Genomic DNA, 17,559 nt, shown 5'->3' with positions numbered 1-17,559 from the left:
GAATACCCTGTATCTCCGAAACGAAGCATTTTCGGGCATAGGTTTATACCAACTTTCTTTTTTATTTTTGGTCAAGGAAACTCCCCCTTTTTTCGCAATATTAATGGGACACCCTGTATAGATAAATATGATTATAAATACAACGAGAACTTAATATACAATAGTTGAATAAATGAAACATTTAAAACAAAATTAATAACTATTAAAAATAAAGTAACCTATGAGCCAAATTCAGATAATGATTAAGTCTAAATTTGAAAGAATTGATCGAAAGCGCTGATATAACATTTTTCAGTAGTGAGTTCTACATGTTAAACACACGTTTCAGCAAGAAATACTGTCTTGTACGGGTGTGATCTATAATTTTAAATCATGACCTGGTAATCTCACATATCTGTTATAGCCGAAGATTTCATCTGGATAGTAGATTTTATTGTTTACCCTGTGTGTCATTATGAGATCTACACCTATTCTCATATCTTTTAGAGACTGCAGATATAGGCGTGTGAGAAATGTTTTGTAAGGAAGATGCTTTGGACACCTTCTAATTGATGAATGTCTTACTTTAGAGCAAGACACCATAGAATTCAAGATGCGTAGGGAATATATGTATTATAAAACTTGAGAAAAGTAACCGTCTTAAGACCTTGAAAAAATCTACGTATCATATAAATTAACTGGTTACATTTTCTTACAATTTTGCATACATGGATCACGACAATGGATCCATGTATGCAGTATAACGCCAAGATCGTTATACTGTGACACAGCATTGAAGTTACGACCTTAAGTTGTGTAATATAATTTAGGACTGTTTGTCACACACCATTTAGAGCAATTAAGAGGTAGTAACCATTCTAAGCACTAACGATTAATGAGATCAAGGTCATTTTGTAAAGTCAAAGGTGATGCGAAAAGTTTCAAGTCGTCGACATGGGAAAGCGATCCAGATGCACAGTTCTTCGTAAGGTCCAATACATAAACAAGAAATAAGATAGGACCCAACACTGACCCCTGGGGCACACTATTTAAAATATCTCGTTTCTCAGAGTGACAGTCAACAACCCGCACTGCAAATTGATTGTTACTAAGAAAATATTCTAACCATGATAGTAATTTTCCACGCACACTACTGTATTACAGCTTAGAGAACAATTTTTACGTATTTGTATTTTATCAAAGGCACGCGAAATATTCAAATAAATTATACCCAGAGTTATTACAGCGTATATTTTATACTTTTTGCTAAGAACATTTTCCTAATTGGATGAGTAATATATACAATTGAGCTTCTTAGCCTCGGATGGTGAACTTCTAAAGTTGTATGTAAAGACGAACACTTTCGTGACAAATTTTTTGCAAATTTACGTCGATTCCACACCACTGAGGAATTTAGCAAGGAAACGTGCCCCACATGTATCCAATTACAGGCAGAAAGCTTGTCCTCTTTAATTTCATTCGCAAATAGTAAACGAATTGTTTTTGCCACGTTTCAGTAGCAGGGACCAATTTGCTTCGGTTCCAGCAATGCTGCGAGGGCAAATGTGTACTGTTTGATCCATTAATCCTTTAGTGGAAAGTTTAAAAAGAACGCGTTTCGACATTCAAGTCACGGTGCGCACTTTATCCATCTACTTACTCGCGGCTATCTGTTTCCAAGCTATTAGTCGACGTTTTTGTTGGGTACATTTATCCGTTTCCTACTGAAATTTTACGTTTTCTCATATTTTCGTTATAAATTTAATTTTACTGTACGAATTTCTACGGAAAATCGACTACTGAATGCGTAATAAAACCTAGTTTTTTATATAAGGCGCCCCGAAATTAGCATTCAATATTTTAAGAGCCCCTGTCAAGACTAAAGAAACAGTTTAAATGAAATGGGGTTACAGATGTCTCCTAAATCGTACAAAATAAAATAATGAAATTTTAGCGTTTTACAGTAATAAAGTACTCTTATATTACTTCAATAGGGCGCATCGTTTTAGAGTAAAATTAGTACATAAACTATTATATCCTAAAAATATGTGAAACCTCCAACAATTTGAAATTTGTGAATATATTCATCTGTACAATGTGATGAAAATAAAAACACTTTATTTGGCAAGCAGATATACTCAGTCTCAGCCAATGTTAAAAATAATTTGTTATTAAAATATAACATTTTATAAATAGTGAGTTTTAATGGGAAAAGTAAATTGTTAAGTTAAATCAAAGTTTATTTGTACCTAAATATGCGAAAGTAAGGATTTTCGCACAGTTCAATCGATATGAGTAAAATTTTCTTCTCTTTCGACGAAAATGTAATTTTTGTTTTCAGAGATGAAAATGTCAAAATTATCCTAATTAAAACACTAAAGCCCAACACTTTGAGTCTCGATTAAGGCTTGATTAAATAATCAGGCGATTAGACTGTGATTATACTTTATAAAATAAATCAGATTATGTACAGGGTGATTTACTATATTTTGACCCCCCTTTAACTTTTTGTTTTAAGAGTTATAAACAAATGTAAAATAGCAAAGTTGTAAGGTTTTTTATTAATTTTTCGAAACTGATATTTGGAAATCATAGAAGTCCAAACAAAATGGTCGCGGATGTTAACTTTGTTAATTTAAATGGAACACCCTGTATATTTTTACATATTTGGATAGAACGTTCTCTGTAGATCATAGTCATATAGCGTTTGTTGAGTCCATCTCTAACAATAAGCGAGATACTATTAAAAAAAGAAAAGAAAGTTTAAGAAAATAAGATATTTTGTAATTGTTAGACCTCTTTCAGACACTTCTGCCTTTTTCAAATTATGTAAGGATTTACAGATTTAGTAATGTATTTTGACATATCGGATATTGATATGGTCCAAAATGCGTATAGGTATTCTAACTAAATCTCACTAATTAGGCCGCGAGAGGCCTAATTACTTATGGATAATGTTATATGGTAGGCCATGATAGTGACAGGTAATGCCATGATAACATTGTTATTGATTGACAGTTTGTATTATTATTTAATTAAAATAGGTTACACAGAAGTAGATAATATTAGGAATTAAAGTAGAGTATGGAGAAGATCTTTACTCTATGTTAATTCGTATAATATTTCAATTTTCTGCTTCTGTGTAACCCATTTTAATTTTTACGTAATTGGAAAAAATACAGAAATGCTTCAAAGAAGTCTAACAATTACAAGATATCTTATTTTCTTAATAAAAAAAACCTTCTTTTCTTTTTTTAATAGTAACTCGCTTATTGTTTGAGATGGAACCAACATACTCTATATGACTATGCTCGACAGAGAACGTTACTATCATTTTTGAAAAATTCATAAAAAATTGTGCAACTTTTGTGTTTCATATTTTTTTATAACTCTAAAAACAAAAATGTTAATGGGGTAGTCAAAATATAGTGAATCACACTGTACAGTCTTCAACTTTAATTTCCATGTATCGTGTGTTATGATTTTTTCACACGAAGAAGACCGATTTATGCAACTTATTAACTCGAAGAATATCAGACTTTGCTTCAAGTGAAAACGCATTTTTAATTTTCTGAAAGTTGTTGTCTAGGAAAATAGAAAATTTAACTGAACTGTCAAAATTTCGTTTGCAGTAATAGTTCGATTTTGTTGCTCAAGTATGCTTAGAAAAAGTGAATAAATGTGTACTTCGACATAACTAAAAAATCTGTCAATATTTGACAGATCAACGTAATCAGAAGAATGAACTAGACAAATTTAAAAATCAAATGCGCTCATTGCCACAGCAAATAGGCTACATATTTGAATTTTCCACAAAAAACTGTTTTAATAATAATTGAGTTCAGGAGGTCCACTTTTTTACCGTTTCTTACAACTAAAACATAATTGGTATTCAGTTGAATGCAAGGCAATATTTCATAATCCCTCATATTTTTTATTCTAAAAGCATTGTTGGGCTAAAAAGGGACCTGTTACCTGAATTCTGCCGGCGTGCCCCAGGACGATGCGAACCCTATCTGTTGAATCTTAATCTTTTTGTCCATCCTCCACTTGAGCAGAGTGTTATTATGAGGCACCGAACCATTGCCGAAGCATATCGTGTTTCTCTCCCATGTCACCCAGAACGTTTTCCACTCATCCTCCGACAGGATCCCCGGCGTTTCGATGCTTGTCAGTTGGACGCCATATCCTGCAAAAAGACAAGGCAATGGGGAAGATAATCGAGGTGTCTGTTATAATTGTTATACAAGATGTTTAAGACATCATGAGACGTAGCTTAATAGCAGATTGCTTAGACCAAATAGTCCTTAATCAACTGTTCTTTTTTAGCCTACAGGGTATGAAATTAATACAGAAAAATCGAAATTATCGCAATACAGAATTTTTCACAATCAGTTGAGATGACCCTATGCTGTGGATAAAGATTTGTATTGCGCTATATCTCCAACCTTATCGCAAAAAACATTTTGGTGGATTTTCAGTCATCTGTTGCGATTTTAAGGTTAATAGTGTTTGTCGGAAATTTTTTACTCTCTCTTTCTATATTACTGTAGTGAATTTGTATTCTGTTTTAAATTCTACCCATTACTAAATAAAATATGGCGTAAATTTAAAAATAAGCAATTCAAAATAAATAAGGCAATTTTTTTTTATATAAAAGTTCATTGATTAGTTAATCTTAAACAAGAAACACTGCACTAAATAAACATTATGAGTGGCTAAGACCATGGCTGAAGTACAACGCAAATATTTTAGAACGTACTTTTTTTCATCAATATTTGCACAATTAAAATATTGGGCCTACCATATATTTTTTTAAAGGACACTATGACATTTTAAGTTTGATTTTTGTTTTTGTAATTTTGTTAAACCAGACAGACATTTTTTTTGACATGACATGTTCATAAAGAGTTTAACCTTGACGCATAAATTCTAGAAGTAATCGAATATTAAAAAATTAAATAATTTTCTTGACTTGAGCATTAAATTTATTCTGTGGGCGTTAAAGTAATTTTTTTTAGTGAATTTTGTTAATATATTAAAAATTAACATGTTATATTAATTTTGTGATGCTTCTGCCATCTGTTTGAATTGGTTTTTGAAGTAACTTGTACAGGGCATTTATTTATGCTGTAATATTTTCGGTCACAATTTTTTTGAGGTTAGGATTTCGTACTTTTTAGGCAATCCTACAGAAAACATGTGCTCCTGCCACAATTTGCGAAACTTCTGTTTTCGAGAAAGGTAAAAAATAATTGTCAGGCAAACAATTGACAAAGGAAAACATATGTTTTCAATTATTATAAGGATTTTATTTTATAGTCTGTACAAATTACACACATGTCTATCTGAATAAAAAATCAAAACTTGAGGAAACTATTTGTAATCTTTGCGTACTTTCTCCGACGATTTAGCGAATTTCGACAAGGGTTTTGTGAATTAAAAAAATATCAGAAAATTTTTATTTAGGATCACTCAAAACATGCTTCTACTAAATTTTAACACGATGTTTTTTTTATTAGTTTTACAAATATTCGTTAAAAAACAACTTTAACTCTCTGTATCTTGAAAACAAAAGACAATAGATGAAGTTTAGGTATACGAAAAATACTCCGGATCTACGATAATGTTCTCTAAAACACTCTGTTTTTAAACTATTGTAAGTTCAATAGCAAAAATGGTTTTTGGACGAAATTATAATACTATCGATTGAATCAATTATTGATCAAGTATGCGTATTCCAAATAGTTAAACGTCTTCCAATTTAAATTTATCTATAGCAGACTAATATAAATTTGAAATAGGTTTAGAAATTTCTATTAAAAATAGTGTAACCTGCCTTTCTTATATATTTAGGTAACAGTTAAAAGTATGACATATGTTAGATACTATAAATTTATTTCACTTACTTCCATTCACTTAAGATATAAATAGATTTTCAGATAAATAGAACTCTAACCGGCTACAACGTACCATGCTTCCCCCTTCCAATATACGTATTACTGTTGTCAGCATCTCCAACAGATATCCTATACATTTTATCTGTTTTTGAACGGGATTCTCCGAGGGCGATATGAAGAGGTCCAATATTTTTAGATTTTCCCGCTTTCATTTCTATAATGATGCTCTGGTGGTTTCTGGGTGCTGCTATCCACTCGTACTTGTAGTTGTCTATTGTTGAAATGATTAAGTTCTCTGCAAAAGATATATCACGTTATCTGAGAGACCCAGAAAAAAAGCTACTTAATCCTATAAAATTTCGAAAGGAAATATTTTACGCCATTATTGAAAGAAAAGTTTGAATTTAGTTTCGTATAAACTAAATGTGAGTTTTAGTAATTACTGAAGAACGATACAATTTATTTGAAAATTGTATTTATTTACACTGATACTTTTAATATAAGTAGGACGAACTTTTGGGAATAGCAGTAAGCAATATTTTAATTTTTGTGTTAGTTAAATATAACCTAATAATCCATAAAACGGTTAGTTAGGATGTCTATCATGCATAGGTTATTGATGAGTATTGGTGACTGTTACGGTTCGAACTGCTGCAGACATCCACTATTCCTTACACAGAAAATTTGCGCACATACGTCAGTATACATGTATTCACATTTAATTATGTTACAATATTCTTAAGGAACAAAAGTTACCATTGTTACACCCATGCCATAGACTCTATGATCTTTCTCAGTCTATTTGAATATTGTCAAATGGTACTAATAACAGTACTTATATGGTAGCTTATTTTTGCAAGTATTGGGAACTGAGAAGTTATAAGAGATAGAAAAATGGTTAAATGATGAAAATTTTATATCGATATGTTACTAATTTAATAGCGCATTTAGACTAGCTCTATTTGGTCCATTTTAGAGATATTTTGAACAAAGTGGCTTAATTTTTTTTATTTTACAAATTTTTCAGATACCTATATAAAAACTTTATCATAGCATAGTGTCTTTTTTTCTCATGTATTTTCGTTCATCGTTTAAAAGTTTTGCAAAAGAAAATGCTCTTGTTGTTTGACATAGCGCCCATAAGAAAAAATAAAATTGAAAAGAATATGATGAAGGTTTTTTGAGACTGCAACATTGAGATAAAAAGAACATGTACAAGCCAAAAGCTTTTGTAATAAAGATTTACAGATTTATGAGAAAAATAATGTCTTTTCTTTTTCAAAATATCTCGAAGACGCTAATGTCGTATTCCAAGTTTCCAGCGGATTCGAAAATTCATTCCACTTTTGAATCTAACCTACGAAGTCGTCTCCAATGTATCTGCGAGGTGCCAACACCGGTTAAAGTGAATACCCATGTTCGAAGAAACCCAGACGACACTCCACATGAAGCAGAAGATGCGGAGGAACGCCGTTGTTTCGAAAACTTCCCACGAAACCATTTACAAAGCTTCCATGCGCCCCACACTATTACTACTACGACTATTTTGAGACGGGGTGTACCAAAATCAAATATCTCGTAGAAAAATGAACCAGGACTCAAATAACAACTTAGATAATGTAGATTTTGGGAATAGGGTAATAAAAAAATATTTCGATACTTACTTTATGAAATGCGTTTCTTTTTTCATTTTCTTCTGAAATTGAACTATTATTTCAAGCTATGAAATTATAATATACAATTTTTGCAGTTGATAATGCTGAAAATTGTGTTAAAAGGCCGACTTTGTGAAGCATGTTTCGACCATTAGAAAAATGATAAATAAATTTTGACGACGAATTTGGATTTGTCGTGGCAAATTATACGAAGTTCATTTATTTGAAAATAAAATAATTATTTTATTGAATTGAAGAAGAAGACTCGAGGTACCACAAAGGCTTCATATCATACTACTCAGGGGGTTCAGAAGCTGCTGCGATGATCCTTATAGATATAACCCCAACCAAAGACGGATACTTGTCCAATATGTGTAGTATGCTCCAAGTTTCTTAGCTATATTATATGAAGTTTTTTGTAACACATATTTATTTAATGTTAATAACACATTTTCAATAAATTTTACAAATTCAAAACTTTGTTAAAATTCAATCGATTTTAGCCCAAACGAACCCACCCCTCACCATCCACTACCCTTCATACCCCTCAATAACCGACCCACATTCAACTACTATGACAGAAAAATGTTTTTTTACACATAGGGTTAAACAATCAATATCCCGTTAATGGGTCAAACAGATCCAACGCCCATCTTCTCGTACCCATCCCCATAATTCTAATCTCGTTCAACTATTGTGACAGGCAGGAATGACAGAAAACTCAAATTGAAGCTCAGTTAAACACAAACTAGGGCTCGGACAGGCAAGCTCAACCAGAATAATGGACTGGTAGAGTGTAATTAAACCATGGTCAAGAGAACTCAAACTGAACCTCTGACAGGCAATGTAAATCTGATCCTCGGACAGGGAAACTCTAACTGAGGTTCAGAAAAGAAATCTGTATCTCAAAAAGAAGTTCAGGCTACCAAAACTAGTCTGAAGCACGGACATTAAATTCAAACTGAAGTTCAATCAGGTAAACCCAAACTGAAGCTTGGACTGGGAAATTCAAACTGAAGCTCAGACATGGAAGCTCAAACACTAACAGAAGCTCCAGCTGGTAAAACAATGCTGAAGCTCCGTCAAGCAAACGCAAACTGAAGCTCGGACTGGAAATTTTGTGCCAAAATTAATTGAATATTTCTTGTCTGGTCTAGGAATGTGTAAAGAGTTATTTTTGTAACATTACTGCTTGTCATAATAGTTGGACATGGGTAGGGGAAAGTGGGTTGGATCCATTTAGTCCAAAACAAGTGAATATTGCTTGACTGGTTCTGGGGATGTGTAAAAAGTAATTTGTCTGCCATTACTATCTGTCATAGTACTTGGATGTGGGTCGGTTATTGGGGGGTATGTAGAGTAGTGGATGGTTGGGCTGGGCCCGTTTGGCCTAAAATCGATTGAATTTTGTCTGGCTCTAAGCTATAAAAAACAAACATTTTTTACATTTTTCCAATTGGGCCGAAAACCGCGCTTAATGACCCTCGTCCATTACTTCGTTGTCGATAAGTCCTTTATATTCAGTAAACAATTCTCCCACAGTTTCACGCGTTTTTCTAAATTATCGTGTACCAATATTTCCAAACATCCTGCTATTGCAGCTAAATCAGTGTTCGAGAAATGTTTAAACATCTCCTGGATACTATTTGCACCAGAATTCACTGAAAGTACACATTGCTGGCCTCCAAGATTTTTTTTGGGAGAGTGCATTGTGAGCGTACTGGTAACTTCTTCAAAATTCTTATTTCATTTACAATTAGAAAAACGTTTAAATCAAAGTTTGATGTAGCTAATTTTGAATAACGACTTTAAGTGCTGCATTGATTTTGTTTTTAAAAAGTTTTGAGTTAATTTTAAAAGAGAAGCACTATTGTGGCAACATCCCTGACATCTAAGACGATTCAGCTATACAGCGATACGCTGCAAGCTGCAACCTGCTGTTTTTCATCGAAGCAAACTGCTGTATGTTTATAAGACGACTATTTTGCAGCTACTGCTTTCACACTTCTGAATATCCAGCGCAAGCGATCCAGCCTAAAAATTTACGCTGAACATTTTTGTTAGCTGTCGAAATTCAGCAAAAGTGTCTTAAAAACGTTTGCTTCAAGCAAATGCAAGCGGTTGGAAGTGCTTGATTATGTTAGACGGCAGGATTGTCTATATGACCGAGAGCAATAAACAACAGTTACATGCAATATGTAATAACAGAGTAATTGGAATTTTTTGACATTTTATTGAATATTTTATCTTAAAATTACATAAAATCCATATGGATAACTAAAAAATATCTATATTTTTACAATAAATGTTCAATATGATGTCCATTGTTGTTCAAGCAGGTATTAATTCTCCTTTTCATATTATTAAATACATTCTGTAAAACATTTTCTGTAATACTGTACTCCAAATTTCGTTTGTAATTGCCTCTTGAAGTTCTTCAATCGTGTGTAACCCTTGAGCAAATACTGCATTTTTAAAAAACCAAATAAATAATAGTCTAGGGGTGTAAGGTCAGGAGAACGTGGTCCATCTACCTCGACTAATTATTCGATCATCATAATACCTCTAATGAACTCTAAAGTCTCGTTAGAGGTGTGAGCTGTTGCGCCTTTTTGCTGAAAGTATCCATGATGGATTTCATCGTCGTGAAGTTCCTCAAAAAATGGTAACAATATTTGCTGCCGATATACCTGCCCAGTTACATTTTCACGGGAAAAATATGGTCCGATTCTACGTGGCATAGCTACCCAAACACCAAGTTTAATAGGGTGCACGCAAAATATTAGGGTATTCTATGTTCAAAGAGCGATAATTTTGGGAGTTTACGTACCCACTTAAATGAAACCATGCGTCATCAGAAAAAAATTTTAGATCTAGAATATCGTCGTCATTCAGATTAAACCAACTACAGTATTGCACACGTTTTTCAAAATCTAACGGAAGTAGTTCCTGCACAACACTAACTTTATAAGGATGAAAATGCAACTTCTTTACTGCTTTATGACATGATCCATATGATATTCCTATAAACAATTTAGGAATAATGATACAAATTTTAGAATAAATATTTGTTATTACCTGTTTGAGCAGATAACTGACGTAATGATTTGGTTGGACTAGCTCGTAAGCGGTTTTCAACATCTTCCAAGACTTCCTCTGTAAGAATAGACTTTCTGCCCGGAGATTTTGCTCTACAAACACTTCCAGTGTTATGGAAGCGTTCCACTAATCTCTTCACGTGTCTCGAAAAAATTTCATAATCAATTTCATCATTTGGAAATTATTCTTGAAATTGTAAATGACAAGAATTCATCGAATATTTCCAACCATTATCATTGTTTTGTCCACTACGAAAATAGGCCTCCAGAATATATCATGTTCTAATGAAAATGCTATGTTCTTAACTTAAAATTAAAAAACCGATTAGGTTAACAACATACGCAATAAATTAATTACTCACGTATAATATCCACCTTCTCTAACTGTAGTATTGAAAAATACTATATTATAATGTCGCAAAATATATCAGGTAACAACAAAATCTACAAAATAATATCCGTGCGCCAATGAACAGAACGTCAAATTGTGAAATCGCCACAGAACACCATGAAATCGCACAGAAAAAAAAGTAATTTTAGCAAACGGAAATCAGTTTTGATAGCAATTGAGACAGGGTACGTTTAGAATCCGGTCAATCATTTTCGATCTCTCTGTATTAGACTAGACGCAGAGGTCATGATACGCTCACAGTTTGCTCAGGATCAAGATTTTTATTTTATTATTAACAAGCATTTAAGATCACGATCCGCTCAAGTATTGTCTGAAATTTATACCACTGTCAAAGACTGTCAGTGTTGTGTCCTTAGCAACTAAACGGAGCGTGGCTTGAGTTTTAATGTGTATTGACCTTTACTGTTCCGTTCGCAACGCAGCGCAGTAAGCTTTTTAATACAACAATGAAATATTTTGCGCAAAGGTAGGTAATTATAGAAGCATTACTTCCGCATTTACTTTGGTATAAAAAAGTGCTTGGACGGTTCTTCAATATATTACATCCTTGCAGTCCTTGCAGGAAACGAGATAGTAAACGTTCCTCCCTTTTATCTCTTAGCGCGAAGAGCTAATGTGTCAACGCGAAATAGAGTGGAGTTTTTATCCGCCGCGACAGCCCTTTCATTATAATTTATTCATTTCATATCTTACCGTTGGCGCAGAAGTAGGCGCTCTCCGTGTCGGTCTTAACAATGCCCTCCGGGTAGACTTTGACGGTGGCGGAATGCACCACTGCCCCAGTTAATGTCGTGTTGTTGATGCGATCCGTGCCCTCGCAGCTCGAACTCGTGTACCCGTTCACCTCCACTGGAACAGAGACATGCAGTTAGTTAGCGGTCGCAACGGACGTAATGTGAATTTTTAGTCTCTTTGCTGTTGGTTTTGCGGACAGACAATTCTTCTCTTGTCGAGCTGGAATTCCTACCTGAAAAGTTGGGGCATTTTATATTTTAGTTACTCTGTTGATATTCGTACTCGTGTGCCTGAAAATGGAACAACTCTTATTTTGTAAATTTTCATCATAGGGTCGTTCTAACATTATTTTTTATTTTTTCAAGATTTGATTGAAATATGTACCGGGTGGTTCAAATTGGTCTGATTCGCAGTAACCCTTGAAAACCGACCAATTTAAAACACCCGGTATGTTGTAATTTTTTTGTTTTTGACTATTTTATGCAAAAAAGAGGTACACAATACAGGATGCTTCTAAAATGTATCACAAAACTTAAGGGAGTGACTCAGCATTATAAAATATTTTTTTTTTCGAAATATTACCTATAGTCGAGAAAATAAAGCACTAAAAACGGCCTTACCTTCGAAATTTGTGCAGTAAGATGGACAGTGATGCAGTTTTTTGCATTCGATTCGTTAGAGCGTCCAGAAAGTTTGTGACCCTATGTGATCAATGAGAAATGAAAATTGCATCGGTGCATAAGAAAAATGTATTTTAAAAATTGCATCTCGAAGAGTTAAAAAATGAAAAATTTATAACTGGGAAAATATTGAAGGAATGAGTTCAATTTTGCTACTCGGTGTTTTTGGGGTCGCTGAACACGATCTCCAAGGTACCTAGTGCTCAGAGTGGCCGGTTTCCATGTCGACCCCTGGAGTTTTGTGGAAATTCGTTATAAACTTAGTCGAAACTCGTTACCTCGGGGTTTTTGAGGTCGCTGAACACGAATATCACGACGGCAACGATCTCCGAGGTACCTAGAGCCAGAGTGGCCGGTTTCTGTGACAACTATTTTATTCTTAATTATTTTTTATTATAAAAATGCATTTATTCATTACAAAAAATACATGTTTTCAAAAAAATATTATACTTAGATATCTTTACAATTTTAATTTTTCTTATTTCACGTGTGCGCTATAACTTGGAGCGTATCCGTATATACTAGTATGTGTAAGAGTATGTATTAGCACATATTAGTAATATGTGGTATTAGTATATAATGTAAGAGTAAAACGTGGAAGCAGCGGCCAGCGATAGCAGTCCTTACCTAAAATTTCATCAATGCTCCCAACTGTATTAAAAGCGCCAAATTAAAAAAAAATGTTTCGGATAATTTATTTAGATATTCGATAAAGCTTATGAAGATGACATCGGTACCTCGGAAATCATTACCGTCGTGATATTCGTGTTGAGCGGTCCCAAAAACCCCGAGGTAACTAGTTTCGGTTAAGTTTATAACGAATTTCTACAAAACTCCAGGAGACGACGTGGAAACCGGCCACCCTGGGCACTAGGTATCTCGGAGACCGTTGTCGTCGTGATATTCGTGTTCAGCGACCCCAAAAACCCCTGAGTAGCAAAATTGATCTCATTTCCGTCAATATTTTCCGAGTTATAAATGTTTCATATTTTAACTCTTCGAGATGCAATTTTAAAAATGCAATTTTATTATGCACCGATGCAATTTTCATTTCTCATTGATCACATAGGGTCACAAACTTTCTGGACGCTTTAACGAATCGAATGCAAAAAACCGCATCACGATCCATCTTACTGCACAGATTTCGGAGGTTCAGTGCTTCATTTCCTCAACTACTAATTGTTTTCAAGATACGACTTTTCAAAGTTCAATGTTTTAATTTAATTTTGGCACATCCACTACGTAGTTTAAGCTCTGTTACAATTAAAGGAAAGTTTCATTTGACGCTGCTGGAGGGTAGTTTACCTGCAATCGAAAAAGAATTTCCTTAATTCTTTTGTTTTAGCGATTATAGCTAATGTTAATGAATTGTTTGAAACTACCATTATTTTACCATGCCGAATCACCCCTTTAGGTTATATGATGCATTTTAGAAATACCCTGTATATAATACAGTTACTAGATGTTTATACTGGGTGTGCGGTAATCAGGTCCGGACTGGCTTCACGACGAAGGCGCAAAATGTTTTGTTAAAAATAAATTATTGAATAGAGATAAAATATTAATTGTTGTTTACTGCTTGTCAATAAATAACAAACTGCTGCTAACTGATTTGGCAATACGATTCTTTCTCGAAATCATTATCGATTAAAAAAAAACTTTATAAAAATTACATCTAGGGTTATTACGTGCGATTATTTATATCTCCATATAATTATACCGTTTATACTCACGTACTTTTTGCATTCTTTTCTCAAAAACGAATGTGTATAGTTTTAACCAAATTTTGCAGTTTTGATTAAGCATGTTCAATTTAGATCTTCATTGCTTTTAGTGAAGATCTGGTTAAAACTGTTTTATTGAGAAAATCGTTTCGATGGTTAAGTATAGAAATAATAACTAATAAGTAGAAACCCTGTGCAAAATTTTATCTAAATCGATCCACCTGATCTCGAAAAATTAATAAGAAATGCGTATAGAATTCCGACTTTGAATTTTCAATTTCTTTAAGATTAGCAAAGCGCTATGACTGAGTCGCGGTGCGAAGCACCGTGGCGCAATAATTATTTGAGTTTAAGGCTTAATCTTAATTTTTACTTTTGAATATTAATTTTTTTTAGTTTTATCTATATTCATCTGAACATTTTTTTATTTCAGTACTTAAAAATAAACAACCTAGAAACGAACGTATAGTAGCTAATATGAATTTTATCTTCATGTTTTCTGAGATATCGTTTGTAAGAAGAAAAATATTATAATATATCTACAACTTTAGTTCAACTACTAGACTTTTCAAAAAACTAGTGAATAAATACACAAGATATATTGATCTTCAGTGTTTGGAAAAAAAAATAATATATGCCTAATTCAGCAGCTTGATGACGCATGTAAACAAAACTTCAGATACATTTTGAGAAAATTAATGATTCTTTTTACAAACAGGCGATTTTATGTATTTAAAAAACAAAAAACTTAATATAAAAACAATAAAAAATTTACTCCTAGGAATGTTGAACTGAAGTACTTTGTTCATCTCATTTTATTCGAATTATTTCGATAGATAAAAGAAAATATTCGATATTTCTATTTTTAATCATTGAAACGAACAAATTATTATGGTTAATTTAATAACAATAAAAATGCTTTTATTATATTAAAAAAAGACTTACCTACTACTAATAAACGGCGCGCGGCGCAAAAATAACAGTATATTGAAAAATACGATAATAAGCGCTTCATTTCTTTACTCTGACAACAAAGTCGATCAATTACAGTTTCATTATCGTCTATCTCTGGTTTTACGAGCATTGAACTCGCTCTCCCCGGCCTATCTAGGGTTTAAGTCGCCTGTCTCTGGTTTTACTAGTATTGAACTCACTTTCCCCCGCCTATTTAGGGTTTTAGTCGCCTGTCTCTGTTTTTATGAGTTTTGAACTCGCATTCCCTCGCCTTTCTAGGGTTTAAGGCACCTGTCTCCGGTTTTACGACCATTGAACTCGCTCTCCCCCGCTTATTTAGGGTTTAGCTGTATTGAATTCGCTTTCCCCGGGAATCTGGGGATTAACTTCCTTGGTATTTTTTTTTTCATTTTTAGTCTTTCCATGTATGATGTGATCAGTTTATCGGATTTTTTAAAAAATGTAGGTGCCTTGAGAGCGCAAGGCGTCAAACCTATGGGAAAAGGCGCATCGGCTCGCTGGCCGATTGCCCGGCGGGTCAGTCCGGGCCTGGCGGTAATGATGCATCAATATTTCGAGGAATGATTCAATGCGAAAAATTAATGCCACACAGTCCCATAACCTTTTTTTTGAGTGAACCGATTTTCTTCAAATTTTGTCCACTTACCTCCAATGCCTAAACTGTCTTAGGCCTTAGAATAATGACTCTTTTATTGGAACTTTTTTATAAATTTGGATAGCACGTAATTAGTGAGGAGAGTCTCGTCCGATAGGTATTGTAATTAATGATAAAATACAGGACATAGCGGATTTTAATAATAACAGATTTAAGATACAGGTTGTTGAAGTGTAAAAAAAGTTATTTCTCTAAATGTCTTCAGATATTAGATAAAACAATTTTCTTTTCATTTTTCAAATATAAATTTTGTTTTGGACGAAAATGATTTAAGGGATTGAAGTCGGGGTTACAAGTTGGCCAGGAATATTCGCTACCGCGGCCTACCAGTTTTGTGGGAAATTTTCGTTTAAAAAGCTACGATCCAGTAAAGTATAGTACATATCTTCATTTCACCATTAATTAATTTCTCCAATTATAAACATCACGTCTCATAAGCGTAGCCTCGTCGCGTCAGTAAACAATATCTTGTCAAAAAATTTATGTTTCTCCAGTCTGTGTATCGTTCCTACACTTATTAGTCAATATACCATCATAGGCAACGCAACCGACGAATGGCTCAATTTTTTTAAAGTTACTATTCAAAACAGTGAATTTTCCTTACGTTTTCCGTAATTATACTGAAGCGGATAAAACATAATTAATGCATAAGTTGTTTTCGGATGGAGACGTAATGAATTTCCTTAATCTCCCTCGTGAACTTTTTTCGATACTTTCTTTGGTTTCTCCAAATTATAGACTAATCTAAATTCTTATTTTAACGGTTTCTTCGGTCTTCATTCTAAAAGTTAACGAGATTCTGACCGGGAGAATATTTCACGAGATACTGCGAGGGATCTAATAATGAGAGGCTTATGGCACAAAGCGGCACGGTTAAATCGAAAACAGCTCGAATCCTTTATCGGGCTCATTTTCTTAGAGGCACATCTATTTTGCTGTCTAGGGTCTGATTACGCACTTATTTTCTGCGATGCATATCAAAGAAAAGCAGAAAGCACTTTGCTGATATCCGTTTCAGGCCCATTTACGAAATTAAAATGGAAGGTAATATCAGTCGTGCGGAGAATCCTTTATTTATTACACCATACAGAGCTTGATCAATATTTTATCATAACGCAATTTGTTCTACTTAGTGTGATCACTTGTTGACATGGGAAATTAATGTTTCAATTTTGCGTTTTTTTCAGGCTTTCAATTTACTTTTAAAAATTCAGGTGCTAAGCAATTTATGTTGGATAAAATTATTGTTAAATAGTATAATCCATCCACCTATATACCATGGAGGCTTTATCGAATAATTTTATTTTAATGGTATCATCAACTAAACATTTGTTTCTGTATGTTGTTTGTAAATTGTATTTTTCTCACCCTGAAACTGGTTTCTGCCGAGTGGATGTATCTTAACTAAATAAATTACTAACTAAATAATTAAGGAACATCTCAACAAATTTCTAAGCGAGTAAATCTGTTTTAGTTCGCGATAAATCGCCCGAAGTAATCATATTTGAATTGTGAGTAACACTCTTAAGGCCCATTTATACACATCAGTGCCGTATCAGTACTGTATCACTGTCGTCTAAGTTTAGTACACACATCTGTCTCTAGTCCGTACTGAGCTTTCATTGAAATAACAGCAAAATGTCTTCAATTACTAACGGTGAATTAACAATTATTGCCATGGCCTTATATAAAGAACAGGAAGAAAACCATAAAAAGGAAACATGGGTACAAAATGAAAATACAAAG

The 17,559-nt window shown here is 33.5% G+C and overlaps 1 protein-coding gene across 1 annotated transcript in view; it reads right to left on the bottom strand.

The window, feature by feature from the left end:
* The window catches only part of LOC108917091 (C3 and PZP-like alpha-2-macroglobulin domain-containing protein 8), a 195,207-nt gene that overhangs the window by 17,311 nt on the left and 160,337 nt on the right, over positions 1-17,559 (bottom strand). The window contains exons 13-15 of the mRNA XM_018723528.1: positions 11,738-11,893; positions 5,953-6,174; positions 3,955-4,168 (exon numbers count right to left, since the gene is read on the bottom strand). Of these exons, the coding sequence (XP_018579044.1) occupies positions 3,955-4,168; positions 5,953-6,174; positions 11,738-11,893 (592 nt within the window). The remainder of the gene's footprint in view (positions 1-3,954; positions 4,169-5,952; positions 6,175-11,737; positions 11,894-17,559) is intronic.

This window comes from Anoplophora glabripennis, unplaced genomic scaffold, assembly GCF_000390285.2.
Source record: "Anoplophora glabripennis isolate ALB-LARVAE unplaced genomic scaffold, Agla_2.0 scaffold45, whole genome shotgun sequence".
Lineage (NCBI taxonomy): Eukaryota > Metazoa > Arthropoda > Insecta > Coleoptera > Cerambycidae > Anoplophora > Anoplophora glabripennis.
This window is presented reverse-complemented; position numbering and strand designations above follow the sequence as displayed.